Source organism: Rhineura floridana, chromosome 3 (assembly GCF_030035675.1).
Source record: "Rhineura floridana isolate rRhiFlo1 chromosome 3, rRhiFlo1.hap2, whole genome shotgun sequence".
Taxonomy (NCBI): Eukaryota; Metazoa; Chordata; class Lepidosauria; order Squamata; family Rhineuridae; genus Rhineura; species Rhineura floridana.
In genome coordinates, this window is record NC_084482.1 from 205,444,265 (window position 1) to 205,472,021 (window position 27,757).

The following is a 27,757-nucleotide window of genomic DNA, read 5'->3' on the forward strand; positions in this document are numbered from 1 at the left end:
TTGAAACGAATGCTGACAAAAGTTAAAGAGGAAAGCACAAAAGCAGGACTACAGCTGAACGTCAAAAAGACTAAAGTAATGACAACAGAAGATTTATGTAACTTTACAGTTGACAATGAGGACCTTGAACTTGTCAAGGATCAATACCTCGGCACAGTCATTAACCAAAATGGAGACCATAGTCAAGAAATCAGAAGAAGGCTAGGACTGGGGAGGGCTGCTATGAGAGAACTAGAAAAGGTCCTCAAATGTAAAGATGTATCACTGAACACCAAAGTCAGGATCATTCAGACCATGGTATTCATAATCTCTATGTATGGCTGTGAAAGTTGGACAGTGAAAAAAGTGGGTAAGAGAAAAATCAACTCCTTTGAAATGTGGTATTGGAGGCGAGCTTTGCACATACCATGGACTGCAAAAAAGACAAATAATCGGGTGTTAGAACAAATTAAACCAGAACCGTCACTAGAAGCCAAAATGATGAAACAGATTATCATACTTTGGACACATAATGAGAAGACGTTTCATTAGAAAAGATAATAATGCTGGGGAAAACAGAAGGAAGTAGAAAAAGAGGAAGGCCAAACAAGAGATGGATTGATTCCATAAAGGAAGCCACAGGCCTGAACTTACAAGATCTGAACAGGGTGGTCCATGACAGATGCTGTTGGAGGTCGCTGATTCATAGGGTCGCCATAAGTCGTAATCGACTTGAAGGCACATAACAACAATAAACTTTTAATAAGTTGCTGTTTGAATATCTTTACTGTTCATAGACTTGTATGTGGGTAACATTTCTCACATTTTTATATTTGTGGAAGACTCAAGGCTGGCTGCTGAAATTTGACTATCATGAATGTCTCAAGAAGCACTGAAACAGTTTAACAATCCGGAATAACTGTCATCTTTGTATTTTTGTGTCATTTTCCATTGCTTGTCATCACTGTCTATTTTTTCATGTGACTATATTCACTGCAGCAGCATTTTGCATTGTTACAATATTGTTGTTTCAGGTCCCACGTTCTGGGCCTCTCAATATATTTATCTATTCTGTTATTCACAGCCATTGTGATTGTTTTGCTAATTTGTATTTCAGCTGCATTTCATTTTCTTTTGCAAATTTGGGGTAGTGACTATTTCTGTATATTTTGTGGTCACATCCAACTGGTGCCATAACATTTCTGTGGAATGTGAGGGGTTAGGGCGAAAGGAAGGAAGGATCAGTTCCTCAGACCTATGAAAAGTGGAATTAACTTCAGGAATGTAAGAAGGATTAGTTCCGAGTATCGCTCTGTCTGTATGAAAAGTGCAAAGGTCGCCCTGAACTGAGAAGATGCTCAGTTCTGCTACTCTCCTGGCCGAGGTGATAGCCATCAGGAAAGCCACCTTGAGAGTCAGGAGTCTTGGGGAGACTGAGGCCAGAGGTTCACTTGGGGCTACAGTAAGGTACTTCAGCACCTTGAGAAGGTTCCATGCAGGAAACCTCTGAATAGCAAACAGAGAAAGTAGTGCTGCCCCTTTAAAAAGCAGTTAATATGAGGATGGGTGGACAGCATAGCCTGACCTGTCCTGGAACAGCCTGAAGAAAGTGCCACGAGTTGGCGCTTCCAGGTTTAACACCTTGGCCCAAGCCATCCTGTAGAAAATGTAGAGTGTCACGTTTCTGAAAGTCCCCTTTTTTCCTTTTATACCATCTGGCAAGCACTTTCCACGTCGCCTCATATAACTCGTTATAAGTGGCCACCAATCTGGAGTCTAGCATGGTGTTTACGACTGCTGACGCAAGCCCTGCCTTGCTGAGAGTCTGCGGCTCAATCTCCAGGCACCTAGGTTGAGTCACCCCAGATATACATATGTAGATGCCTGATGGGCCCTTACGTGAGAAGATGTGCGGACAGAGGAAGCACTAGTGGTGAAAACATTGCTAGGTGTAGAACGTCAGAGAGCCATGGTCTCCTGGGCCACTGAGGAGCAACAGTGTGATCTTTGCTTCTTTTAGCCTGACCTTTTGCAGTACTCATGTGATAAGTCGGAGGGAAGGTAAACAGGAGGCCCTGCGACCACAAGGTGTTGAGTGAACATCTTCCCTCCATTCCTGGGAATAGGTACCTGGAAGAAAAACCTGGAGTCTTGTGACTGAGATGAGATGAAAAGGACAAGGACTGGGTGGCCTAGTTGGGACTGGACAAGTCTGAATGATGCTGAGGGTCCATTCCCCTGGGTGAGTCACGTTTGCAAAGAAAGTCTGCTGTTACATTCACCTTCCCCTGGATGTGTTGGATTGTCAGCTGGGCCAAATTTTGTTCCACCCATTCCATGATGCTCTGCACCTCCAGCTGAAAGAATTGGAGTCTGGGCTTGTGGCATTTGGCTGTTATGTCTGCCTGGGGAGGTAGCAGGAGACACTGCAGGTGTCTGGTGTGAATCCTGACCCACGGGGTTTAATCTATGCAGGAGAACAGTTTGTACATAGAGCCAAGCTCATCAGATCTGCTGAACTGCGGACTATAGAGGCCTGGACTGTGGACTGAATCTTGGTTAGCCTATGTAGGGCCGGGGTGATGAACCCTGTGGAGATGTCTATCAGGGCCCTCAGGTGGATCAGCTGATGGGAGGAAGGCAGTAGCTCTTCTCAACAATGAGGAACCTGTGCTTGAAGTAGTGACAGAACCCTGATCAAGAGGTCATCTAAATATTGATAAATGTGAAGTTTCTGCTGCCTGAGATGTAGCTCCAAGCTAATCATGAGTTTAGTGAACGTTCAAGGTGCTCAGGTGAGCCTAATGGCATTGCCTTGCACTGAAAATGTCTGTTTGCATAAGTGAATCTGAGAAATTTCCAATGAGCTGGGAATATTGGAATGTGGAGGTAGGCCTCCTGAGGCCCACGGATGCAAGAAAATCTCTGTGATGGACTTCTAACATTTCCTGCAGAACCACCTCTAAAGAATATCTTGAGGAGGGAGCTGAGCTTATAGACAGCCCGAGCAACCCCCACTCATCCTTGGAGACTAGGAACAGGTGGGAGTAGATCTCCAACCCCTCCTTCCACACTGGGATTGGCTCTATCGCTCCCAATAGGAGTTCTATCTCACGGGACATGTTCTGAGCCTTGATCCAGTCCTTGAAGACTGGTGTGGGATAGAAATGAGTGAGTGGAAGAGCGAGAGTTCCAGTCTGAGTCCCTGGGACAGTGTCTGTATTACCAACACATCTGAGGTCTGCTGCCAAACCTGGGCAAAGTCCTGCAGCTTGTCCCCTGACCTCTGGGGCCTGGCGTCAGAACATGTCCCCTGATGGGACTTTTTGGCTGGGGGTCAGGCTTGGGGTTGCTGAAGGCTGGGCTTCTGGTGGAATTCAGACTGTCCACAAAAGCCCCTGTAACAAAAGCCTTCTCTTTGGGGGTGAAAGGAGTAAGAAGGTCTTTTGTTAGGACACTTATCATCTGGGGGGGGGGAGGAAGAGCGAAGGTATAGCTTGTCATTTGTCTCATCGAGAATTTTATTTAAAGCGACTTCCCAGGAGGATCCCTACGCCTGTGCAGCCTCTGAGATGAGCTCTCGTCTTGGATGAAACTTTTCCAGTTTAAATTCAGTCAGAAGGCTCTTTTCTGACTGGGAATAATTTCTTCCGGTTAAAGAAGAAACGTGAGATTTCCTACATAGCTTTGTTTTGATTGTTGGAGTCTGGAATTCGTCAGAATTGTCTGTCTTCCAGCAGCTCAGACAGAGCGAGGATTTTTATGCTAGCTCAGCTGGATAAGTGACCCGTTCTTTTATACGGATTAACAGGCAAACATCCTCCTGTCTACATTCATCATTTTCTTATCTATACAGCTAAAGAGATTTGTCAAAGTAACAGCAATTGAGATAACCTAGGTGAGGTAAGACTTTCCTTTTTTTATTCACGGAACTAAGGGGGAAGAAAATATAAATAGCGTATCTTTTTTTTTATTGCAAAAAGCTGACATGGAAAATAGCATTCTAAAGATTAAACGGATGAGAGATTTCTGATTGAAAGAGATAAGACTGGGACTATTTTTCTTGATCTACTTTTTTTTTTCTTTTTGACGAATCTGCTCATTCTCTCTGCTACTAGCTATTTCGACGCTGTGAACTAAAGCCGTTCTTACACTTCTGGGCAGATAAGAGATAAGGGCTGTCTAGCGTGTGACGTTAGTTTGCTGGAAAGATTAACTCCTTTGTAACTGGTTAAAGAAATAAGCTGCTCTCTGTTTGGGACATTGAAAATTGAAGGAGTTTTGTTCCTTTGGTTTTAAGAATGACAATTAAGAAGATCATGGATGTACAAGAAGGGACTTTATCTCTAGACATGTTTCAGAAAATAATGAAAGGGATTAACTCAATAAAACAAGAACTGAGAAATAATAGACAAGCGTGGAGAATTGAATTTCACGAAATGGGACAGGAGCTGAAAGAAACTCAGGACTCTATGAGAAAGGAGAATAAAGATAGATCTGGAAAACAAAAAAAGGATGGAAGAGAAATTAAAGGCAAGGTTCAAACTATGGAGATTGGCTTAATTATGGACATGAAAAAAGATTTGGATTTTCTGGCTGTGATGGATCCTGGAGACAAATATTATAGTTTGGAATTCAGCGCTGTCCTTGAAGGAATTGAAGAGATTGGAGATAAAGATATTATCGGTTCAAGAAAATTCTTGGACTGGAAGGATTTGATGGAACTTGAAATGGAGAAAGTTAACAGAATTAATCCCTGTTTTGTGTCAATGGAAAAACCTTCAAGAGATGTACTAGTGTATCATGTGGAAAAGAGGAACAGAGATGCGGCTTTGCAACAACACTTCAGTGATACGTTTGGATTTGATGGTAAGAAAACATTTGTGATGGAGGAAATTCCTATCAGACTTTTATTATATGACTATGACAGCAAGATTTTTGGGTGCATAAAGATGGAAGATGGACCCAATATGGATAATGACAGAAGAGCGATTTAAAATTACTGGACTTAGTAGATTTGATGAGTTGGATTAATTGGCATGTTTATTTAGAAAAAAAATTGATTGACATATATCTCAAGGATTGGAAACTTCTCTTTGACTTTTTGTGGAAGATTAAAATGATATGATGTTAATGAGATTTGAAACCAACTAAGATAACCGTTGGAGGAAGGTGATTTTATAATCTATTAAGAGATAGGTTTGTTATATATTATAGATTTATAGCTGAACTATGACAAATCGGAAGTCAATATTCTTTCTTTTTTATATATATATATTTTTTTCTTTCTTTTTGTATTGTACTAGTTATTGATTTGTGTTGTTTTCTTTTGTATTGTTTTGGTTTTGAAAATTGGAATAAAAATTAATTGGAAAAAAAAAAAAGAGAATTTTATTTAAAGCTTCTTCCTCAACAGTCTGAATACTTTGAAAGAAGCTGCAGCCAGATTATTTCTAGAAGCGCCGTCAACTATCCCATAAGTTAACCAGAGGACTCACTTAGTAATGTTGGTGGCCATATTCCTATCTGTGAAAATCAGTGCTTCTAGAGGAGCATCTGACAAACTCCTGGAGCCTCATCAATTTATACAATAAGGTGATTATTTTGCAGCATCCACATCCAGATCAGCCATTTCTTGGGAGATCCACATGAAGCAAGCGACCAAAGAGAAGCAGGCAGGAGCCTTATATGTTGTTAGCATACTGGCGTGCATCGTGTGTTTTTTATTGGTGAAGGGGGCATCCCACTGTAAGTTACCCTTTTGAATGACTCAGGTAACGGGATGGACTTAAAGGATATCACCACAGAAGAAAGGACCACCTCCCCTTTCCTCTGGGTTGTTCTGATTGTTTCAGTTTTAAGGCAGAACAGACTTTGTGAAAAAGTGGCCCATGTTCTTGTTGTTTGAAAAGGCATGGCTCAGGACACCCTCCTGGTCAGACATGGGATTCCACTGTCCCTCTTCGCTCCCAAGCACCACAGTACGGGGGGCTTGGAGAGTACAGAAATCTCTGCAGGATTAACATCTGGGATTAACATCATATTGTTGTTGATTAATGGGGAATTTTATACGTTTTATAATCATGAGGAGTTAAATATTGAACTTCAGGCCTAATGGGGCCCTGAGATTCAAGCTTGTAGAGAAAACCTGGATCTTAATATTTAACTCAAAAACCTGTTGCCATGGCGGCGGTCAGAGAGACCTTCTTGTGTTCTTTGCCAAGACCTGGCCGAGGCAGAAAATTAATTACCTATTGTTCAGAATCAAAGAGTGCTTTTTTAAATTTTGGGAAATGAGTAGGGATTTCCAATGTTTGATTCTTGAATGCCATCTAGGGGATAAGTAATCAAATGTTTTAATAAGGAGAAATAGATTTTAGATTTTAAATAAGTGTATTAACACTTTATAGGTGTCTTTCCATAAAGAAAAGGGTACATCTGGGGTGGCCTGCTTGTCTGTCTATATATCTAAGTGACTAAGAAGCAAATAGTAGTTAACCAGTTCTTTCTTTTTCTTTGTGTGACCTCAAAATGAGCCCAAGTGTTTTAAATAAAATCCTCCTTCATGAGCTATGTATTTTATAAGTAAGGAAAAGGGATTTCTGAGAAAAATAGAAGGACAAGAACCCCTGTGGCAAAGAAATTAGAACTGGGGGTGCTCATACATTCACAAACACCGAGTTAAGTTCCCAAACTTAACTCAGGGAACTTGTCCAAAATATTTCTAGGTGTGCCAGAGTCAGCCTGACCGATCAGAAACAATGCAACAATGGATGTACAAAAATGCTTGAAAGCATGTCCATGGAAAGAACTGTTCCAGCTAGTCCCAAAATTCATTTGTCCAGTAGGACAATGGTAACATTTATGACATGGACAGAATTTTGGAAATCACCACTGGAGTTAGCTAATGCTTTCTGATTGGTTTGGAATGAATGTAGAGAGGAGGAACTGTAATGTTGGGTAGGCAAGGACTCATAAGATTGGTGAATTACTGTCACATGTTGTAATATTAAGGTATAAAAGAGCTTGCACACAGTGTCGCATGTGCATGTAAAGAATAAAGACCTACCTTTTTGCTTCAAGCCTGTGTCTTCAATTTTTATTCATGGACCCCCAGCAAAAGATCCCAATGGAGAAAGAATTCTCCTACATAGTAACATCACCTTCTGGAACGTTTACTGCTAGTAGCCCCACTGGAGGATTCTGTGGCGCCCCTCCCATCTGGTATGGGGGAAGTTTGGCCGCCTCCTGCCAGGCATCCTAGGCAGATGCGAGTCCCTGGGAGATGACTCCAAAGAGGTTTCTGGGGACCTGTTTTTGCCTTCTTAGAGGCTTTTCTCTTATGAGACTTGTTGGTATTTATTTATGTATTTATATCCCACTCTTCCTCCCAGCACACTGTGGCGGGGGGGGGGGGGGAGAAAGAGGAAGCATAACAAAGATAAACCATAACAATGAAAATGGATAAAAAGGATTAAAATAAATGTGTTGGAATACCTAATGCAAATAAGTTGGCTTATTTTAACCAATTAAAACCTCTGTAAGAAGTTGAGGTGCATGTGTAAGCAGTTTAAGTTTTTGAGAAGTTTTTAGTGTTTATTTCTCATTATCTTTCATTTTGGTTGTCATCTCCTTATTAATTGTCGTTTTTGGCCAGCATTATGCAGAGTGTTGTTTTGTTCATTTTGAACAGATGTATTTATGTACTTTTATATATTTCAGAATTTATGTAATTGATTTTAGTGGTGTTATATATATATACCTTTGCAGATTGCCCTTGAAATAGGGTTGTGTCACACTGGAAACACGATGGGCTGCAACACAAAATTCCCACTTTCACTCTTTGCTGTTTGCTGGTTTGGCACCTTGAAGGTTTTCCTCGCTTTGGCTGGAGCATTTCTGGGTGCTTCCCTCCTTGCTTTTTCCCACCTAAACTCCTCCAGCACTCTAGGTAAAGCTTCCCACATTATCTGCGCTGACCTATCTCCACTGCCATTTAATTTAAGAGAAGAGCATCCCTCCTGCATTTCCCTTTCTCTTCCGTAATCAGCAAACCTCCTTTCTCTCCTTCGTTGCCCTTTATTTGGTACCCTGTTCCCCCCCCCAAAATCAAATCCTCAGCCATTCCTGACTTTTTCTTCTCAGCTGTTACTTAGAATCATCATTCTTTTAAAATGATTTTTTAGAAAGGACCCACCTTCCCTGCTTCTCAATGGGAGGAAAGGCTCCAGACCCAACCTGGTCTCCCTCTCAGCCGGTGATGGTTCTTCTCCTCCCCACTGCCTCCCCCACAGAGTTCCTCTTCAGGTGCTGAAACAACCAGGTTCATTGACTGGCTGAGCACAGAAAGGACCAAGCTGCTGCTTAGGGGTCTTTTCCTCCTGCTGCTTTCAGGGAACCACCACCACCACCACCACAATAGGAGAAATTGCCCAATATTCTGAAGAGCTGTAATTCAAGGAGGGAAGAGAGAGGAGGGGGCTTTATATTGGCTTGAAAGGAAGGGGGCTGGTTTAATGAGAGACGATTTGGCAAGTGGGGAGATGCTATTGCTTCCTGTTTATATTCTGATGGTTAGATATAGACAAGCTCAGACACTACTGAGCAGGGGGTTGGACTTGTTGGCCTTATAGGTACCTTCCAACTCTACTATTCTATGATTCTACTGACACTTTTCCCTGGTTAGCAGAATGACTCACCCAACGCTCAGAATAAAGCCAAATCACGCATAAGGTCTTGGGGCATGTGTCGAGTTCCAGTTGAACCAGGTTACGCCTACCAAATAACTAAAAAAGTCTGAAGGTGTTTTTAGAAACACAAAACCTTTCAATGTCTACTTCACATGAGCGCGGATCAGTCTGGACAACTTTTTCCTCCAGTTCCGCTCCTGTGCTTTTATCATCCACCTGGGAGAAGCGTGGAGGGAGAAGTCTTGCCAACCTTTTTTTCCTGGCCCCCCTCCTGTGCTTTTAACACCCACCTGGCATATAAAAATAGAGAGTGGGATGCTGCTCCCACCAATTTGCATAAATTTCAAGAAAAAACTTCACTTTCTAAACATTTTGTCTGCCTGACTACTTTGAAAAGCATGAGAGCTGGACCATCTCTTTGCTTCGTTAAATCACATGGCAACCTTAATTCTGGTACAGAAGAAAACTGAGGAGGGCTGGCAAGAATGTATTTACATAATCATCTCATTATTAAAATATCAAGGCTGAACTAAAGAGGGAAACAAGGAACATGAAAAAACTGCCTTCTACCGAGTGAGACCGCTGACCTGTCCAGCTCAGTACTGTCTGCTTAGATACACCCTAACCACATCTATTTATCAAGAGAGTCAGTATATCCAAGATTAAATTCCAAGCTAAAAAAGAAGACAGAGCTTTAGAAGAAAGAGCTCGATTGCCATTTACGAGTATCATTTTATCCATCACCAAAAATGCAGGTGTCCCTGAGAGATCAAATCTGTCCCCAAACACAGCCACCTGTGGGGAGGAGGAGATAGGTGGGACCCAGGAGTAGGGCAGAGCTGGGCAGGATTGCATTCTCAAACCCCAGGAGTCTCCTGGCCGGAGAACTTAAAGGAGGTCCCCGCTTTCTTCCAGGATCTATCTCTCTCCCCATCCAATGCCCCAAATTGTGCCCCTCGATCTTGGGTCTCCCTCCAAGCAGCCCCCGTCTAACATCTGCAAGCAAAAAGAGACTCACATGCTCACACACGGGATTTCTTTTAGGGAGGTCTGACAGGAAAGGGAAGTCCCCCTTCTGAAGTCTTCCCTTCTGCTCTAGCAATGGATGTTCTGTTGTTGTAGTTGTTAATCATTAAAGAGCCCAGTGGCAGGAATCACTTGCTTGCTTCACATGGAGGTGGTCAGCATGTTTCTGGACTGTGTCACTCTTCCATACATGAGTTTTTAAAAAACACCCTCCCCTCCTCATCTTCCTTACCTGCTAAGTTTCTGTGCTTAGAAACTTTTTTGATGACATGTATGGAGGAACATTCAACTATGGTCACATCCACACCACACATTTAAAGCACTCTTATACAACTTTAACAGTCCCGGAGAATCCTGGAAAATACTGTTTTTTGAAGGTGTAGGGAACTGTAGCTCTGTGAGAGGTAAACTACGGTTCCCAGGATTCTTTGGAAGTCATGTGCTTTAAATATACACTGCTCTAATAATGTGGGTTTTTTAAAAAAAATACAGTTGGCAATGATCTATATATGATATCTGAACAACCCATTTACAAGATTAAGCCACCATACAGAAGTACTTCCAGTCTGGGCAGCGGTTAACTAACTTCTGCCAGCACACTGCCACCTGAGAAATGTTAATTGTTTCAGGGAGTTTTCAGTCCAGGAGTTTTTTGAACCCTCTTTCTGCACTGCACAAACATTTCAAAATTAGTTTTGTTTATACCCATCTGAGGTGTTTATGTCTGATCATGTCTGATGTCTGATGGCTGTGGAGACCTTGTCCAAGTGCCTGGAATCCGTGAGTGGATGGATGGGAAGGAACAGGCTGAAGTTGAACCCCGATAAGACCAAGGTGCTACTCGTGGGGGACAAGAGAAGGTTGGGAGATGTTGACCTGAAGTTCAATGGGGTGAGTCTACCCCTGAAGGACCAGGTCCGCAGCCTTGGGGTTGTGCTTGATTCCAGGCTGTCCATGGAGGCTCAGATTTCGGCAGTGAGCCGGGCAGCCTGGTATCAACTACACCTCATACGAAGGCTGCAACCCTACCTTCCTGTTCATCAGCTCCCACTGGTGGTACACGCCCTGGTCACCTCTCGTTTGGATTACTGTAATGCGCTCTACGTGGGGTTACCCTTGAAAATGGTCCGGAAACTACAACTTATACAAAATGCGGCGGCTCGACTACTTACGGATAGTCGCTGCCGGGATCACATCACACCAGTGTTGTTCGATCTTCACTGGCTTCCAGTTGTCTTCCGGGCCCAATTCAAGGTGTTGGTATTAACCTTTAAATCCCTATACGGTCTCGGCCCAGTTTATCTAAAGGAGCGCCTTCAACGCCACCAATTATGCCGCCCGACAAGATCAGCCACACAGGGCCTTCTCTCAATTCCGCCGACAAAAACAGCTAGATTGGTGGGAACTAGAGAGGGCATTCTCAGTGGCGGCCCCCACTCTCTGGAACTCCCTCCCCCAAGATCTACGGCACGCCTCTTCCCTAAATGTATTCCGTAAAGCCTTAAAGACCTGGCTCTTTCAACAGGCCTTTGGGATTTCCGGGGAGGGTTAACTGTTATGACTGTAATGCCTCTTACCCTGCATTAGTGCTGTTGTTGCTGCTGTATTGTTTTATATTGTATTATTGTACTTTATCACATTGTATTTTAATTGTTTACATGTACATCGCCTAGAGTGGCCATTGGCCAGATAGGCGACACAGAAATTAAATTATTATTATTATTATCAGATAAAATAAGATGATGTGCGAATGGACTATAAGAAGTCTTCCTCTGTTTTGTGCCTCTGTTTGAGTTAATCAACAAAGAAAGGAACTTTGGACTTACCACAATAAGTTTCTATTTTGCAGGGGAAGAGAGTCTAGGATGGATTGTCACGACCCACACACTCCATTGGAAGAAGAATTCTTCAGGAGACCTGAGTGGGCTGGAAACCCCTCCCCAGATTTGCTCGTTGTCTAAAACCAAAACAAAACACATATTAAACCCTACATCATAATCATAGTCTATCCTTTTTTTTAAAGTGGTAAAAAGGCAGTTTAATAAAGCTGCAGGAAAGGCTGATTTGGTTACAAGTCACAAAAAAGCAAGGCTGTAAGTGGGGCCTCCCAGACAGCCTGAATATGATCTCTTTCCCTGTCTACTGGTCAAATTCCTTCTCACCACCACCCCACAGTGGTCAAAAAACACTTAGTGGGGCAACTCCCCTCCTCTCCTGCAGAAAAGGAATTTCTCATGGTAAGTCTAACATTTGCTTCCACAGTCTTTAGGAAGTTTTTCCTGATGTTCAGTCAAAATCTGACTTCCTGCAACTTGAGCCCATTATTCTATCTCCTGCACTCTGGGACAATCAAGAGATTCTGGTCCTCCTCTCTGTGGCAACCTTTCAAATACTTGATCAGTGCTATCATAGCTCCCCTCGATCATCTCTTCTCAAGGCTAAACGTGCCCAGTTCTTTCAGTTTCTCCTCACCGGGATTTGTTTCCAGGACTGTTTCCCCTGATCATCCTTATTGTCATCGTCTGAATGCGTTCTAGTTGCTCAGCATCCTTCTTGAAGTGAGGTGTCCTGAACTGGCTGGGTTGTTTTCTGCTTTTTAAACAATATTACTTTATTGCACACCAACATCTGGAAGGGGTTGGTTTTGTTTTGTTTTTTGCAGAAAGCCAGCGCAGTGCAAAATTGAATATATTAAGGAAGAAAAGAGTATAAAACAGAACACCTGGTTCATGCGAGTGTAACAATGCTCAATTGATGTGGTGCTGTATCACCCCACCCCCACCAGATGGAAAGGGGGTGCCCCCAAACTCACCACCCCTCCCTCTCCCTCTCCCACACACCTTTCCTTCTTTCCTCGCAAGCCCCCTCTTCACCTGCCGCCCCCTCACCCTTCTGGAGCAGCCGGAGCCTCTGAAACCTTTATTGCCGCCAGTAGGACTGACCGCAAAGGGCTGCCCGCGTGTGTCTTGGACATACAAAGAGCGCCCCGATTGCATCGCTTCTCCCGCGACGGAGTCATTTCCCGTATAGACTTTGAGATAGACTGAGCAGACACAGCCAGTTTCTGGGTTCAAAAAACCGTTCTTTTCTTCTTCTTCTGTGGCCATACAATCAATTTATTTTTAACGGCTTCCGTCGTATGGACACTTACTAGGAACTTGATTCTGAGTAGATTGAGAGCCAGTGTAGTGTAGTGGTCAGAGTGTTGGACTACAGTCTGGGAGAGACCTGGGTTCGAATCCCCATTTAGCCATGAAGCTCGCTGGGTGACCTTGGGCCAGTCACTGCTCTCAGCCTAACCTACCTCACAGGGTTATCTTGGGGATTATATGGAGGAAGTGGAGAACTAGGTGTGCCACCTTGAGCTCCTTGGAGGAAAGGTGGAATATCACGGCAATAAAATCAGTCAACAAACTGGGCTGTCTTTGGTGCTACTTTCCTTCCACCCCCATATACCACAGTCCAGAAACTTGCTGTCAGTTGCTGCCCACCTCCCTTTGCTCTCAGAGTGAACCGTGTTGTTAATGGTTAACAACAGCAATAGAGCTGCCGTTCCTAGAGCAGAAGGGACGGTTGCAAAAGAGGGACTTCCCTTTCCTGTCCGGTCTCTCCGGAAGAATGGCGGCGAGTGAGCACGTGAGTCTCTTCGTGCTTGCAGAGATAGGCGGGAGGGAGCATGGAGGGATCCCCAAGATCAAGGGGCACAATTGGGTGTGGTGGGGAGGGAGGAGGGGGATGTTGAAGGAAAGCGGGGACACCCCCCATCCGACTCCCAGTGTTTGGAAACACAAGCCACCCCGGTGGCTCCTGGCTCTGCCCTACTGCTGGGTCCCATCTGCCTCCTTCCCGAAGGCTACCGTGTTTGAGGTCAGGTTTGAGTCTCCCTTGCCAACATCTCCTATTTTTGGTGATAAATAAAATGGCGATGTAAATCTCAAGCGCTGCGTTTTTCTTTTTCAGTTGGGATTTGATGTTGAATATAGCTTAGCTTTGGATGTATACTATAGAATAGTTCTAATATATCCCAGTAGACAATATTGAGCTTAAAAGGTATGGTTTTATATGCTTATTATTTTTATTTATTTATGTAAAATATTTCTGTCCTGCCCTTCTACCCCACAGTGGGGCACTCAGGGTGGCTTACAATAAAATCGCACACATACATAATAAAATTACACAAGACAAAACAGTAAATTAAAATACATAAACAATTATTTAAAATACATAAAATACCATAAGCATATATATACAAACAAACCAAGAAACCTACATGTATATATTTATATGTGCTTATGATCACTGGTGGAATTTTTAATGTTTAATTTATGTATTGGTCTTCCCTGTTACTTATCTTGTTATACCTCAGTCTTTATTATTTTCAAAAGCCAGTGGTGTTGATAACAGAAGGGCTTGTGGCAGGGTCAGCAAACAATGATTTCTTGAAAAAGAAGACATTTCAGAGATGAAACTCTAAAGTACACATGGATGGCATCTCGTAGAACACACTCTCCCAGATGCATGGAAGTATGATATGTGGTGCCCCAAATCATCTTTAGGATGGGCACCCCAGTTCCTTATTTTCTTTCCTCTACATATTTGCTATTTTTCCAATATATATATATATGCCATACATACAAAAGAAGCTTTGATCTGGGTGGGAACCCTCTCCCGTGTGCATAGGTGTATGACTTGTAGTGCCCAAAGCATGTTTTGGGGTTGTAACCCACAGTTCCTTATATACTTTGAACATAGATGCCCATATCTGTTCCGTGTGTCCACAAGAAAATCCATGCCAGGCAGGATGCAATGGCATCTTGTTGAGGACACTCTCGCTTTGGCTCAGGTGAATGATTTTTCATGGCCCAAAGCAGGTTTTGGAGTGGTCACCCCAAATTACATATTTTTCTCCACTTATTCCTTCATTATTTTTCTTCTGCATAGATGCCCTTACAAGTGCTCTGTGCCCAGCAGGAACTCTGGGCCATGGGGAAATACTGGCATTTTGTAGAGGACACCCTCCCCTTTCCTGGGGTGTATGACTTGTCCTGGCACAGTACAGATATCCAGGTGGGCACCCCCAGTTACTTATTGTTTTCTGCATGTTTTTGTTTCTTTGAGTTGTGCATAGATGCGTTTATCCATGCCTACCACCCAGCAGAAGCTCTAGGCCAGGCTATAACCACTGGAGTATCATAGAGGACACCCTATCATTTTGGGGGGTGTATGATTTGTCCTGGCCCACAGCAGATTATGTGGTGGACACCCCATTTTTTTCTGCATGCTTTTCTCTATTTTGGTTACGCATAGATGCACTTACTCATGCCCTGCGCCCAACAGAAGCTCTAGGCCAGGCTGGAAGCACTGGCATCTCATAGTGGACACCTTGCCCTTTTCTGGGGTGTATGATTTGTCCTGTTGCAGAGCGGATTTTGGAGTAGGCAATCTCAGTTACTTATTTTTTGTGATTTTATGACATCATTATGCATTTTTGAGCATTTCAGAAGCCTGATCATTTTGATGCAAAAATTTTATTGTTCCTGATGGGGAGAGTCCCCAGATGATGGAGATATATGATATGGGGTACCCCAACATACATTTTTGGGTTTAGATACATGTTAACTTTGCTTTGGAGTTGCTGTAGCTGTGAACTTTTCTTTTTTAGTATTCTGAACATTCAAGAAAATAAGGGACTGGGAACTAGTGGCCAACTTCAGCATTGTGTATCTGGGGGTGCTCACCACAAAATCTTCTCTTGGCCAAGAAAAACACCCCAGAAAATAACAGGGTGTCGTCTGTGACACTCCAGTGCTTATGGCCGGTGATCTCTGGTGGAATTTTTTAATGTTTAATTTTTGTATTAGTCTTCCCTGTTGTTTATCTTGTTATGAAAAAAAAAGTATTGCCTTCAAGTCGATTCCGACTTATGGTGACCCTATGAATAGGATTTTCATGAGGCTGAGAGGCAGTGACTGGCCCAAGGTCACCCAGTGGGCTTCATGGCTATGTGGGGATTCAAACCCTGGTCTCCCAGGTCATAGTCAAACACCTTAACCACTACTCCACACTGGCTCAGTTATTATTATTTTAAAAAGGCATTGGTGTTCGTGAGAGGAGGACTCGTGGCAGGGTCAACAAACAATGATTTCTTGAAGAAGATGTAGTTTCATAGATGACACTCTAAAGGATGCATGGATGGTATCTCATAGAACACACTCTCACACAGGACACCCTTCCATTTCCTGGGGTATATGAGTTGTCCTGGCCCAGAGCAGATTTTGTGGTGGGCATCCCCAGTTACTTACTTTTTCTGTACATCTTTGTCTATTTTGGTTGTGCGTAAATGTCCTTATCTGTGCCCAGCGCCCAGCAATAGCTTTGGGCCAGGTGGGAAGCACTGGCATCTCACAGAGGACACCTTGCCCTTTCCTGGGGTGTATGTTTTGTCCTGGCCCAGAGAGCAGAGTGCCATGTTTTTCTTCAGCTTGGAATTTGATGTTGAATATAGCTTAGCTTTGGATATCCCAATGGAGAACATTGACCTAAAAGGTGTAACTCATGATAAGGCAGCTTGACATTCTTGCTTGGCTCTTTGGTGCTGCCTTGATATTTTAATAAAGAGAGTATTATTTAAATACCCTCTTGCTAGCCCTCCTCAGTTTCCTTCCCCCCAGAGTTTAGGTTGCCACTTGATTTAACAAAGCAAACAGGTGGCCCTGCCCTCACGCTTTTTAAAGTATCACGGCAGACAAAAGGTTTAGCAAATGAAGCTTTTCCTGAAACTGATGCAAATTGGTGGGTACGACTTCCCACTCTCTCTTCCTACAGGCCAGGTGTAAGAGCCCTCGTGAATAAGAGCCTGCTATCCGGTTTAATATACATTTCAAGCACATGGCTTTCCCCAAACAATTCTGGGAGCTGTAGTTTATGAAGGGTGCTGGGCACTGTCGCTCTGTGAGCAGTAAACTCCAAATCCCAAGATTCTTTAAGGGAAGCCATGTGCTTAAATGTATGGTGTGACTGTTGACACAGCCTAATTCAAAATGAATCTATGAAACTAATGTTCTCTTGAAAGACAATGGGGATTTTTTCAGTTATGGTAGAAGATACTGTTGAATTAATCATAATATGTCAAGAAGATATAATTTGCTTGTTAGTCCTAAGGCTATTATCTTGAGTTATGGAAAAGGATGACTGAACTCAAAAGACTGGAAGTTTATTACAAATCTACTGGCAGCAGTTATAATAATGTGGGCTCAGAAATGGAAGGCAGCTAATTTAGCCCAGCGCCGCTGCATGGAGACATAGGAAGCTGCCTTATACTGGGTCAGGCCTTTCGTCCATCTAGCTGAGTATATTCTACGTCTCTGTTCTTCAACTTTGGGTCCCCAAATGTTGAGAGACTAGAACTCCCATCATCTCTTGCCATTGATCATGCTGTCTGGGGATGATGGGAGTTGTAGTCCAGCAACACCTGGGGACGCAAGGTTGAAGAGCAGTGGTCTGCGCTGACTGGCAGCCGCTGTCCAGGATTTCAGACGGAGTCTCTCCCAGCCCTGCCTGGAGATGCCGGGGATTGAACCTGGGACCTTCTGCATGCAGGGCAGCTGCTCTTCCACTGGGCTACAACCTTTCCCTTAGAACTGGTTCACAAACCGTAGAATATAAACAGTGTCAACAGACAAGTGAACATCTTTGACATGATCACCTATCAACATAACACAAAATTAAAGGCTCAGGCATCTTAAGATTTTTTTCAGTAACATTGTTGACTACGACAACTCAGCCACAATGGCCAATGGGGTGTGTGGGGAAAAAGCTGAAACCCTGGTCAAGACACCATGATGAAAATTGGTGCTGATCCTTGCACTGACTGAGTCTTTCTGTGAGCAAAATGTCAAATTTTAAAATTAACTTCCTTTTGAGACATGAGGATTCAACTTACTGACAATTTTACAAAACTGCCAACTTTAGGATTTTTTTCCCCCATAGAAGAAGATAATTCAATTAAACTCTGTGGGGTTTAGCGTTCTCTCCTCTGGGTAGCGAAATGGTAAAAAAAAAATGGCAATGATGATACAGTAGGGCCCCGCTAATACGGCGGGTTAGGGACCAGGCCCCCGCCGTAAAGCGGAAATTGCCGTAAAGTGGGGGCCCATAGACTATAATAATTATTATTTATTAATTAATTAAGCTTATAAACCGCCCAACCAGCAATAGCTCTCTGGGCGGTGAACAAAGTACAGTAAAATCGTAATACAATACCACAGGACAAAACAATCAAAAATCAATTACAGCAATTTGTATAAAATTAAGTTAAACTAAGTTAAAATGCTTCGGTGAAAAGAAAGGTTTTCACTTGGCGCCGAAAAGAAAGCAGCGTCGGCGCCAAGCGCACCTCCACGGGGAGACTGTTCCACAATTTGGGGGCCACCACCGAGAAGGCCCTAGATCTTGTCACCACCCTCCAGGCCTCCCTATGAGTCGGGGCCCAGAGGAGGGCCTTCGTTGTGGAACGCAGTGTACAGGTTGGTTCATATCGGGAGAGGCGTTCCAACAGGTATCGTGGCCCTGCACTGTATAAGGCTTTATAGGTTAATACCAACACTTTGAATCTAGCCCGGAAGCTTATTGGCAGCCAGTGCAAGCGAGCCAGAACAGGTGTTATGTGCTCGGACCGCTTGGTCCTTGTTAGCAGTCTGGCTGCCACATTTTGCACTAGCTGTAGCTTCCGAACAGTCTTCAAAGGTAGCCCTACGTAGAGCGCATTGCAGTAGTCTAAGCGTGAGGTTACTAGAGCATGTACCGCTGATGTAAGATCCTCTTTACTCAAATAGGGGCGTAGCTGTGCTACCAACCGAAGTTGGTAGAACGCATTCCTTGCCACCGAGGCTACTTGAGCCTCAAGTGAGAGGGAAGAGTCAAAAAGGACTCCCAGACTACGAACCCGCTCCTTTGGGGGGAGTGTAACCCCGTCCAGGACAGGGTATATATCCACCATCTGATCAGAGAAACAATCCACCAACAACATCTCAGTCTTGTCTGGATTGAGCTTCAGCTTGTTAACCCTCATTCAGTCCATTGTCGCTGCCAGGCATTGGTTCAGGACATTGACAGCCTCACCTGAAGAAGATGAAAAGGAGAAGTAGAGCTGCGTGTCATCAGCATACTGATGACAACGCACTCCAAAACTCCTGATGACCTCACCCAATGGCTTCATGTAGATGTTAAAAAGCATGGGGGACAAGACTGATGGGCCGCGTCGCGTTAAAATGACGTCAAAATGCCGTGCGATGGGGAAAAAAGCCATATTAGCGGAACAAGCGCTGTAAGATCGGGGCCTTTCCCTATTGAAAACCGCCGCATGAATGAAGCGCTGTAAAGCGGGACCCTACTGTACTGAAATTAAGGGCCTTTTGGTGGGGTCAAATTTAGCAAAAACCACCTTTTTTTCCCTTTTTTTACTTGCTTACTGCTCACCCTGTACTTGGTGTAAAGTAGTTAACAACTACATAAAATTGTTATTATTTATAAAATTTATATGCCGCCCTTCCTCCCTGTAGGCTATGAAATCCAGGCTATGGTGAATAAAACCCCTTTTGGCTGGAGCTGATATCATTTATAGAAGCAGAGAAATTAAAGAGAGTGCAAACCCTTGGAGCGCCAGTTTTTAGATGACCCTCCCCCCTTCCAACCTCCCCCCCTGCAAATCAGGGGTGCCACATAAAAAGTTTCTGTTTTTGGCATCTCAGTATTGGTGTGAATTGTTTAAAAATGGTGCAGCAACTACTTATATTCAGATCCAATTAAATCTACTGGAAATTTGCCTGGTGTTCATCAGGTTGTAATTATGTGTCTGAATTGTATAAAATGAAACAGGGTTTAGCCATGAGATGTGTGGTGTGTCTCTCTTCTTACTTGCCCTTTCTCACTTGGCAGTTTTCATCTCAGTCCTTTTCTTCATGATCTCTAATATGCAATTCACTGATTTCAGAGCTGTCGCACACTACATCAGTATCTTCACTGCGGCATGCACTGTGACCCCAAGGAATCTCTTTCCTGGTCAGTCACCATCAGTTCAGATCTCATTAGTAGATAGGCAAAGTTAGGATTTTTTGCTTCAGTGTACATTACTTGACCCTTGCTTACAGTTATTTGCATTTCCGGTTGTAATGCTCAACTCTGTTTGGAAAAATCAATTTAGAGCTCCTTACAATCCCTATTTGTTTTTACCACCCAGAAGAATTTGGTATCATCAGTAAACTTGGTTACCTCGTTGTTCACCCCTAAATCCAGATCATTTCATAACAAGTTAAAAAGCACAGGTCCTAATACTGATTGGGGGGGACGGACTTCTTACATCCCTCCATTGGAAGAACTGTCCTTATATCTACTCTCTCTTTCCTGATCTTTAAGCAGTTACTGATCCATAAGAGCATCTTTCCTCTTATCCAATGATTGCTATATTCTTTTATATGTATGCTATCTCGGTCTTTAATAATCCTTTCTACTAGTTTCCCTGAGGCAGATAGTAAGCTAATTGACTTTGAATTTCCAATATACCTTCTGGGTCCCTTTTTAAAAATCAGTTGTAATACATTGGCCCAATCCTCAGATATGGAAGCTGATCTTCTGGAGAATTTACATATTTTTATTAGAAGATCAGCAATGTGACATTTGAGTTGTTTAAGACCTCTCGGGTAGATGCCATCTGGACTTCAGATGATTTGTGAACAATGAAGGAAAAATCCCCACTTGCCACATCTCTCTTCAGTCTGTGAGTTGAGGGCAGGTGATGTCCACACCTTGCCTGGGAGAATTCATGAGGAAGGCAATTGTTTTCTTGTTCCAGGGACCAGTGGCCTTTGGAGAGGTGTCCTTTCATTTCACTGAGGAGGAGTGAGTCCTGCTGGATCCAGGCCAGAGAGCTCTGTACAAGGAGGTCGTATGGGAGATTCATGAGATGGCAACCTCTCTGGGTAAGAGTCCTTTTGCCCTTAGTAGCTAGGGAAGGTAAGAATTCTTGTTGGTGGTGTTACCAATGCGATAATTAGAAAGGTGGTGATGGACTTAGCCAGGGCATAAGAATATATGAAGAAACCTGGTGGATCAAACCAAAGGCCTCTGTAGTCCAGGATTCTTGTTTTCACAGTGGCCAGCCAGATGCCCCTGGGAAGCAACGCTCTCCTCGCTCATGATCCCTGTACTGCCTCGGATAATGGTGGCAAATGGATGCATCTGCTATGAGTTGTTTCTCTTGATTCTCTTTCTCCTGGCCGAGCACCTCTCGTGTTGAGACGGGGTAGGGGGAGCTTCCCATTCTTTCAGAGTACACAGCACAAAGGCAGATAGATCCACAAGTGGCCGGCAGGAAGAGGTAGGGGTATGGCATCTGGCAGTTTGGGTCTGTGTGGGCACACCAGGAGGAGTACCAGATTGCTTCCCCCAGTGCGCATGTGCACTTCTGCATCTGCCTTGCTCCACTTCCTTATGGAAAGTGGTGGCAAAGTCACAGGTGAGTGACACCCGTCCAAGTTGGCTGGTCCTGGATAGCCCAAAAGAGTGATGCTTTTTGAAGCAAATTTATGTTCATGTTTTTTGTTTGAAAACGGACATCTGAATTCAAAACCTAACCTCATCTCCAGGCTGGAAGGAGATGGAGGAGATGACCCCTTTGTCCAGGGTTTAGCAGAAGAGGAGAGATCAGGTAGATACTCATATGTGTGATTGGTATACTTCGTATCTGGGAATTGTGACTTAGCTGTAGAATATGAGATGTTTCACCCATCAGCACTACCTAGCACAGAGGTTCTCAAACTTTCTACCCCAAATGCCCGCTTGGAACACCAGATAATTACTGAAGCCCACCAGTCACAAAACGGTGGCAGATGGAAGTAAAACATGGTATAAAGTGTTAGCCTGGCGCTAACACTTATCTTTTCGGCACCAGGTCAAGACTTTCCTCTTCTCCCAGGCATTTTAGCATGTGTTTTTAAATTGCTTTTTAATTTTTTAGAATTGTGTTTTTAAATTGTTTTTTAAAAAATGTGTTTTTAAATTTTTATTTGTTTTGATGTTTTTAATTGCTGTAAACCGCCCAGAGACCTTTGGCTTCAGGGCGGTACATAAATGTAATAAATAAAATAAATAATAATAAATAATGAGTTAGCACTTACTGGCAGTTTCAACTAATCCATCTTTGGAAATAGTTAGATTCCATTTGCATTATGTCAATGAGTTTCCTCAAGCTTACATTTGCTATGGCAATAGTGCAACAGCCGCTCTGTTTTAGGCAGAATTTGCTGATTCATGGGATCAAAATGGAAAAGCCTTTTTCTTTTATGTTTCCCTTTTCCCACTCCCACATGCTTCTCAAACAATTTTTACCCATCTCTTGTAATTCCTTCTCCAGTTCTCCTTTCACACTCATCGTGTACCTTACTCTCTCCCATCCCCTCACATCTTTCATCCTTCCTCCTTGGTTTTTTTACATCCACTTCTTCAGCCTCTAACAACTTTCCTCTTTGGGTGCTCTGGGCTCCTCTTCCAGGAGAAAACACCTTAGATTTCCCCTTCCCCAAATGATCTGATTTGGAAGCAGAAGGCTCAAGGGGTCTCCTGTGTGCTGCTTGAGGTTGTATTTATTTACTTTGATTTATTTAGAGAGTTTTGTAGACCACTCTGTCACAAACCTCTCTAAGCAGTGCACTTAATAAAATAATAGCTTGACAGATACCAGAGACTGGGCCTTCTCTGTATGGGCCCCTCACATGTGGAATCTGTGGCTATCAATGCTTCTGAAAACCAGTAGCTGGAAGCCGGAGGAGGGGAGTGTGCTCTTGCACTCATGTCCTACTTGCGGGCTTCCCGTGGGCATCTGGTTGAGAACAACCTGGAGAACAGGATGCTGGACTAGATGGACTGTTCTTACGTTCTTACATAATACTTGGTTAGCCTTCTCAAGAGATACATACAGATGGCTTTGTTTAGGTTTATTATTTATTTATTTATTTATTTTATTTGTCGCTTTTCTTCATAAAAATGAATCCAAAATTATGTACATTAAAAGAGTAAACTACAAAGAGTTCAGTAAAAATATACACAAACATAACTAAAGTAACACACGCACACACACTCAACATGCACTCACACGAAGGAGCAAATGCACAAGGCATGAAAGGAGATGGAGGAGGGGACTTGAGTTCAGCATGACTGAGGAAGGCACACTGGGCTGCCCGTTCTGTCTCCGGGCTCCCTTTGCAGACTAGGCCTCAGTCATGTACAGCTGGGCAGTGAGGACTAGAGGGTTGCTCTTAAAACAGTCTCTCCCACATACAAAGATGGGCACAGGGACCAGATGCGGAGGCTACAACTTTTAGGAAGTGGAAGACTGCAGAGAGAGCAGGATAGACCTTTCTCAGCCCTAGTAGGCACTCTTGAAGTAGTAGAAGAGGGGTGCGTTGAAATTCCTGGGTCAGTCAGGAAGACAGCAAAGGCAGCAGGCAGGCCTTGCGAATGGCTTCTTGGATGTCTGCTTCAGCTGGCAAAGACCCAGGGGAAAGCAGGAGAAGTAGTGGAGTCCTGAAAGGGGCTTTTGAAGCAGCTGCAGCAGGTAGGGGCCAGAGATAGTGGAGGAAAAGCAGGGGAGTCAGACCACTGGGTTCTGGCTGGCCAAGTGATTGAGCAAGTGAATTCAGGCAGAGCGATACTCAGCAGAGTGGATCTGGGGATCCAGGCCCTGCACAAATGATTCACCAAGTGATTTCATAGTGGAACTGGATAGCCAGAACCCAGAACCAAAAAATGGCTCCAAGGGTCCCGTTTTTATATTCTCTGGACAAAAACCCCAAATGAAATCCCAGCATTGATGGGCTCAAGGAAGTGTCCTTCCGCATTTCCTATACCTAGTTTAAGTCATGTGATCAGGCTGTTGGGATTTCTTTTTGTGGAAGCAGGTGGTGATATTCATCCTTCAGCTACTTTGATTAGATCTAGATTTTAACAATGGGCTCCTCTCCTGAGAGCCAAACTTACAATTATTTTTGGATTGCATTGATGAGATTGTCAAAGGCCATGTCCTGTGCATATGACTAGTGACATCATCTCAACTGAGGTGACAAACATAACTCTTTCAGCTACTTTTCCCATTGGGTCTCAAACAGCCTCTTTGCAAAGCAAACCAAACTGAAGCCATTTTAAAAATCATACCGGGGTGGAGTGTCTTCCAGGTTTCTAGCTAGTAGCCAGCCTGCCACCGCTCTGGTCTCCACTTTCAACCCAGCTGTCTCTGGCCTCTGCCTCACTCCTCTCTCATCAACTGTCTTTCACAACTGACAGTTAACTGCCCATCCTTTGCTCTCCAGAACCTCCAGCTAATCAGAGCATGTTGTTTTCCAGACCGACCAAAATGAATTTACCTGATCCAGGCTAAAACAGGTCTGTAACATAGTAACTGTAGAAGGCCTTGAATTTTGGCAATTACACCCTGACATCAAGAGAACAAACAAATGTTTTTTCAAAGTACAAATCATAAACAGACAGATATATTCCATAGCGCTTTACCAGCTTTGCTTTTTATTCCCTCAGGAGATGTCCAGGGGATCACAGAAGTGTCACTGGGAAAAGTTGAGGAGCAGAAGGAGTGGGAATTGGGGAGTCAAGATGAAGCAAAGAGACAAGAGGGGAGACAAATGCAAAAGCCGGTGGATGAATCCAGTGCTTCTGAAGGTGGTGAAAATAAAATTCAAGGGAGTATTCTTTATGTAAAGGAAACAAGAATGTCTCCTCAGCGCAGTGAAAACATAAATGGCCAGAAACCCCTGAGTACATATTGGAGAAGGCATACAAGAAAGAAACCATATAAATGCTTAAAATCTGGGCACACAGGGGACAAACATTGTAAATGCCTGGAGTGTGGAAAGAGCTTCATTGACAGTAAAACTCTTACTGTGCATCAAAGAACTCATACAGGGGACAAACCTTATAAGTGTTTGGAGTGTGGAAAGAGTTTCAGTCAGAGTGGCACGTTTTCTAGACATCAAAGAACTCATACCGGAGACAAACCTTATAAATGCTTGGAGTGTGGAAGGAGCTTTAGACAGAATGGTGCTCTTCAGGTACATCAACGCATCCATACAGGGGACAAACCTTATCAGTGCTTGGAGTGTGGAAGGAGCTTTGCACAGAGTGCAGCCCTTACAGTACATCAAAGAACTCATACAGGAAACAAACCTTGTATATGCTTGGAGTGTGGAAAAGCCTTCAGTCAGAGTGGCACACTTTTTAGACATCAAAGAACTCATACAGGGGAGAAAACTTACAAATGCTTGGAGTGTGGAAAGCACTTCAGTGAGAATGGCACCCTTACTGCACATCAAAGAACTCATACAGGGGAGAAACCTTATAAATGCTTGGAGTGTGGAAAGAGCTTCAGTCACAGTAATACTCTTACACTGCATCAAAGAACTCATACAGGGGACAAACCTTATAAATGCTTTGAGTGTGGAAAGAGCTTCAGTAACAGTAGCTCCCTTAGTACACATCAAAGAACTCATACAGGGGAGAAACCATATAAATGCCTGGAGTGTGGAAAGAGCTTCAGTGACAGTAGCACCCTTACTAAACATCAAAGAACTCATACAGGGGAGAAACCATATAAATGCCTGGAGTGTGGAAAGAGCTTCACTCGGAGTACCTCTGTTACTTTACATCAAAGATCTCATACAGGGGAAAAACCTTATAAATGCATGAAGTGTGGAAAGAGCTTTAGTCAGAATGGCGGTCTTCAGGTACATCAAAGAACTCATACAGGGGAGAAAACTTACAAATGCTTGGAGTGTGGAAAGAGTTGCAGTACGAATAGTGCCCTTACTGCACATCAAAGAACTCATACAGGGGAGAAACCTTATAAATGCTTGGAGTGTGGAAAGAGCTTCACTTGGAGTACCTCTGTTAGTTCACATCAAAGAATTCATACAGGGGAGAAACCTTACAAATGCTTGGAGTGTGGAAAGAGCTTCAGTTGGAATGGTGCCCTTACTGTGCATCAAAGAACTCATACAGGGGACAAACCTTATAAGTGCTTGGAGTGTGGAAACTGCTTCAGTCAGAGTAGCACATTTTCTAGACATCAAAGAACTCATACCAGGAACAAACCTTATCGCTGCTTGGAGTGTGGAAAGAATTTCAGTTGTAGCCACCACCTTACTTCACATCTAATTATTCATAAAGGGGCAAACCTTATTAATGCCTGGAGTGTTTAGAGAGCTTCCGTCAGCATGGCCATCTTTTGGGACATCAAAGGATCCATACATGGGAATAGCGTTATAATGTCTGGAATGTGGAAAGAGCTTTAGTCAGTGTCACACCCATGCTACTCATAAAAAAAGCACACTGGGGGAAAACCATATAACTGTCCAGAGTGTGGAAGGAGTTTAATTTAGCATACCTGCCCTATTTTGCATCAAACAATTGCAAACCCTTACTGCACATCAAAGAACTCATATAGGGGACAAACCTTATAAGTGCTTGGAGTGTGGAAAGAGCTTCAGTCAGAGTGGCACACTTTCTAGACATCAAAGAACTCATATCAGCACAAACCTTGTCGCTGCTTGGACTGTGGAAGGCTGTTTATGACCAGTCTCCTCTAAGTCAGTCCTTTGGGGCTGGAGTTCTGGCTCATAAAAACTTTGAGCAGATATTGCTTTTCGAGTGTTGATATACATACATTTCTTTTTTTAATATCATTTCTTAATTCCAGGTGAGGTTTCCATTTTGCTATTTTATTTTTTCCAACCTTTCCCCTTTATCGCTGTTTTTCTGGGTCCAGTCCATAGGACCCTACATTCATCTGGGTCCTTTGAATGCCTCCTTGGGTAGGTAGCTATCCTATTCTTTCTGTTCTCTATTATTACTAGTTAGGATGAATGCTTATATAGCTAATAGTAAAGGTTTACCTACTTTGGACTGGTGGAAGGAGGTAAATGAAAGTAGAATTGCATAATAGTTGAAATGATTACTAGCTTTGCCTGCCATAATAATTGTAACAGTTAAGTTGCACACTGTTCTTCTGAGCAGAGAAGCTTGTATATCCATATTCTATTTTGTTTTTCCAGTAATCATTATTTGCAGCTACTGATCCTTATTTCTCCCTTCCCCAAGATTTGATAATGTGCTGTGACTTTCTCTTTGATATTATCATGCTCCTATCTTTGATTGACTGAAATGCATTTGCTGGTATTCTCCTGATTTATTTAAAGTAAATCTTTCCAAAGGGAGTATAGCCTTTCAGATCACTCCTCTTAACTGATGAAAGAATTCCCAAAGGACAGGAGCTGAATTATGTCACTGCTCCAGCTGAGGAAATCTTCAGGTGGAAGATTGGGATTGCCTGTTTCCAGGAAAAAACGGGGAACGTGATCCAGCTACCATCAGAGCCAGGATGTGAGGAACAGGGCCTAGTCAGTGTTAGTGCCACAGCTTGATGACTTTCTTCCCTACCTCATTCTGTAACCTGTGGCCCTCCAGATATTGTTTGTCCCCAAACTCCAGCCGGCCCTGTCAGCATGGCCAGTGTTCAGGGAGGATTGGTGGGGGGGCTAATCCAGCAACATCTGGAGTGCCACAGGGTCCCCATCCCTGATAGAACTGATGCGTATATATATATACACACACTTAATTGACATGTACAAATATTTCTGGCTTCCAAGTTGTAAAAAAATGCTCTGAACATGCGATAGGTCTGTTAAAGGTCCATTAAAACATTTTTTGGCAACACATTGATGTTTGTTTCTATGTTTGTCAGGTAATCTGGGCTGATAATGTTTTAGCTGCTTTTGGCCTCGTGTGCCTGAATGTTGTTTAAAAACATGTTGAATAAACCTCACGACCTAGTCAAGAAAGACACCGTCACAGTTTAGAAGGTGCATTCATTTTCCAGGCTGTGTCGAGACAAGGGTGATTCATCCTCACATGAGCACTTCCAATGTTATGATTCCCAAATCTCGCTGTTTCCTGTCCGGACTAGTGGGCGGTGCTTGATGGGACGTGTCTGTGCTGTGTGTTGT

General features: G+C 43.3%; 2 protein-coding genes across 6 annotated transcripts in view; one reads left to right on the forward strand and one right to left on the reverse strand.

Moving 5' to 3' along the window:
• Positions 1-12,669, reverse strand: part of LOC133381274 (zinc finger protein 91-like) — a 33,606-nt gene extending 20,937 nt beyond the window's left edge. For all 4 annotated transcript variants that reach the window (XM_061620168.1, XM_061620166.1, XM_061620167.1 and 1 more), the window contains exons 1-2: positions 12,536-12,669; positions 11,522-11,652 (exon numbers count right to left, since the gene is read on the reverse strand). The gene's annotated coding sequence lies outside the window, so the exon portion shown is untranslated. The remainder of the gene's footprint in view (positions 1-11,521; positions 11,653-12,535) is intronic.
• A 606-nt stretch (positions 12,670-13,275) lies between these two features.
• On the forward strand, positions 13,276-27,467 carry LOC133382423 (zinc finger protein ZFP2-like). Of its 2 annotated transcripts, XM_061622131.1 has the most exons (4): positions 13,314-13,331; positions 14,637-14,762; positions 20,545-20,671; positions 24,279-27,467. In XM_061622131.1, exons 3-4 carry the CDS (start codon positions 20,656-20,658, stop codon positions 25,952-25,954), a joined length of 1,692 nt encoding a protein of 563 aa, XP_061478115.1. In that variant the 5' UTR covers positions 13,314-13,331; positions 14,637-14,762; positions 20,545-20,655; the 3' UTR covers positions 25,955-27,467. The 2 variants fall into 2 exon arrangements, with proteins under 2 accessions (XP_061478116.1, XP_061478115.1); XM_061622132.1 differs by lacking the exon at positions 14,637-14,762 and having other exon boundaries at positions 13,276-13,331.
• Positions 27,468-27,757: the final 290 nt, after the last annotated feature.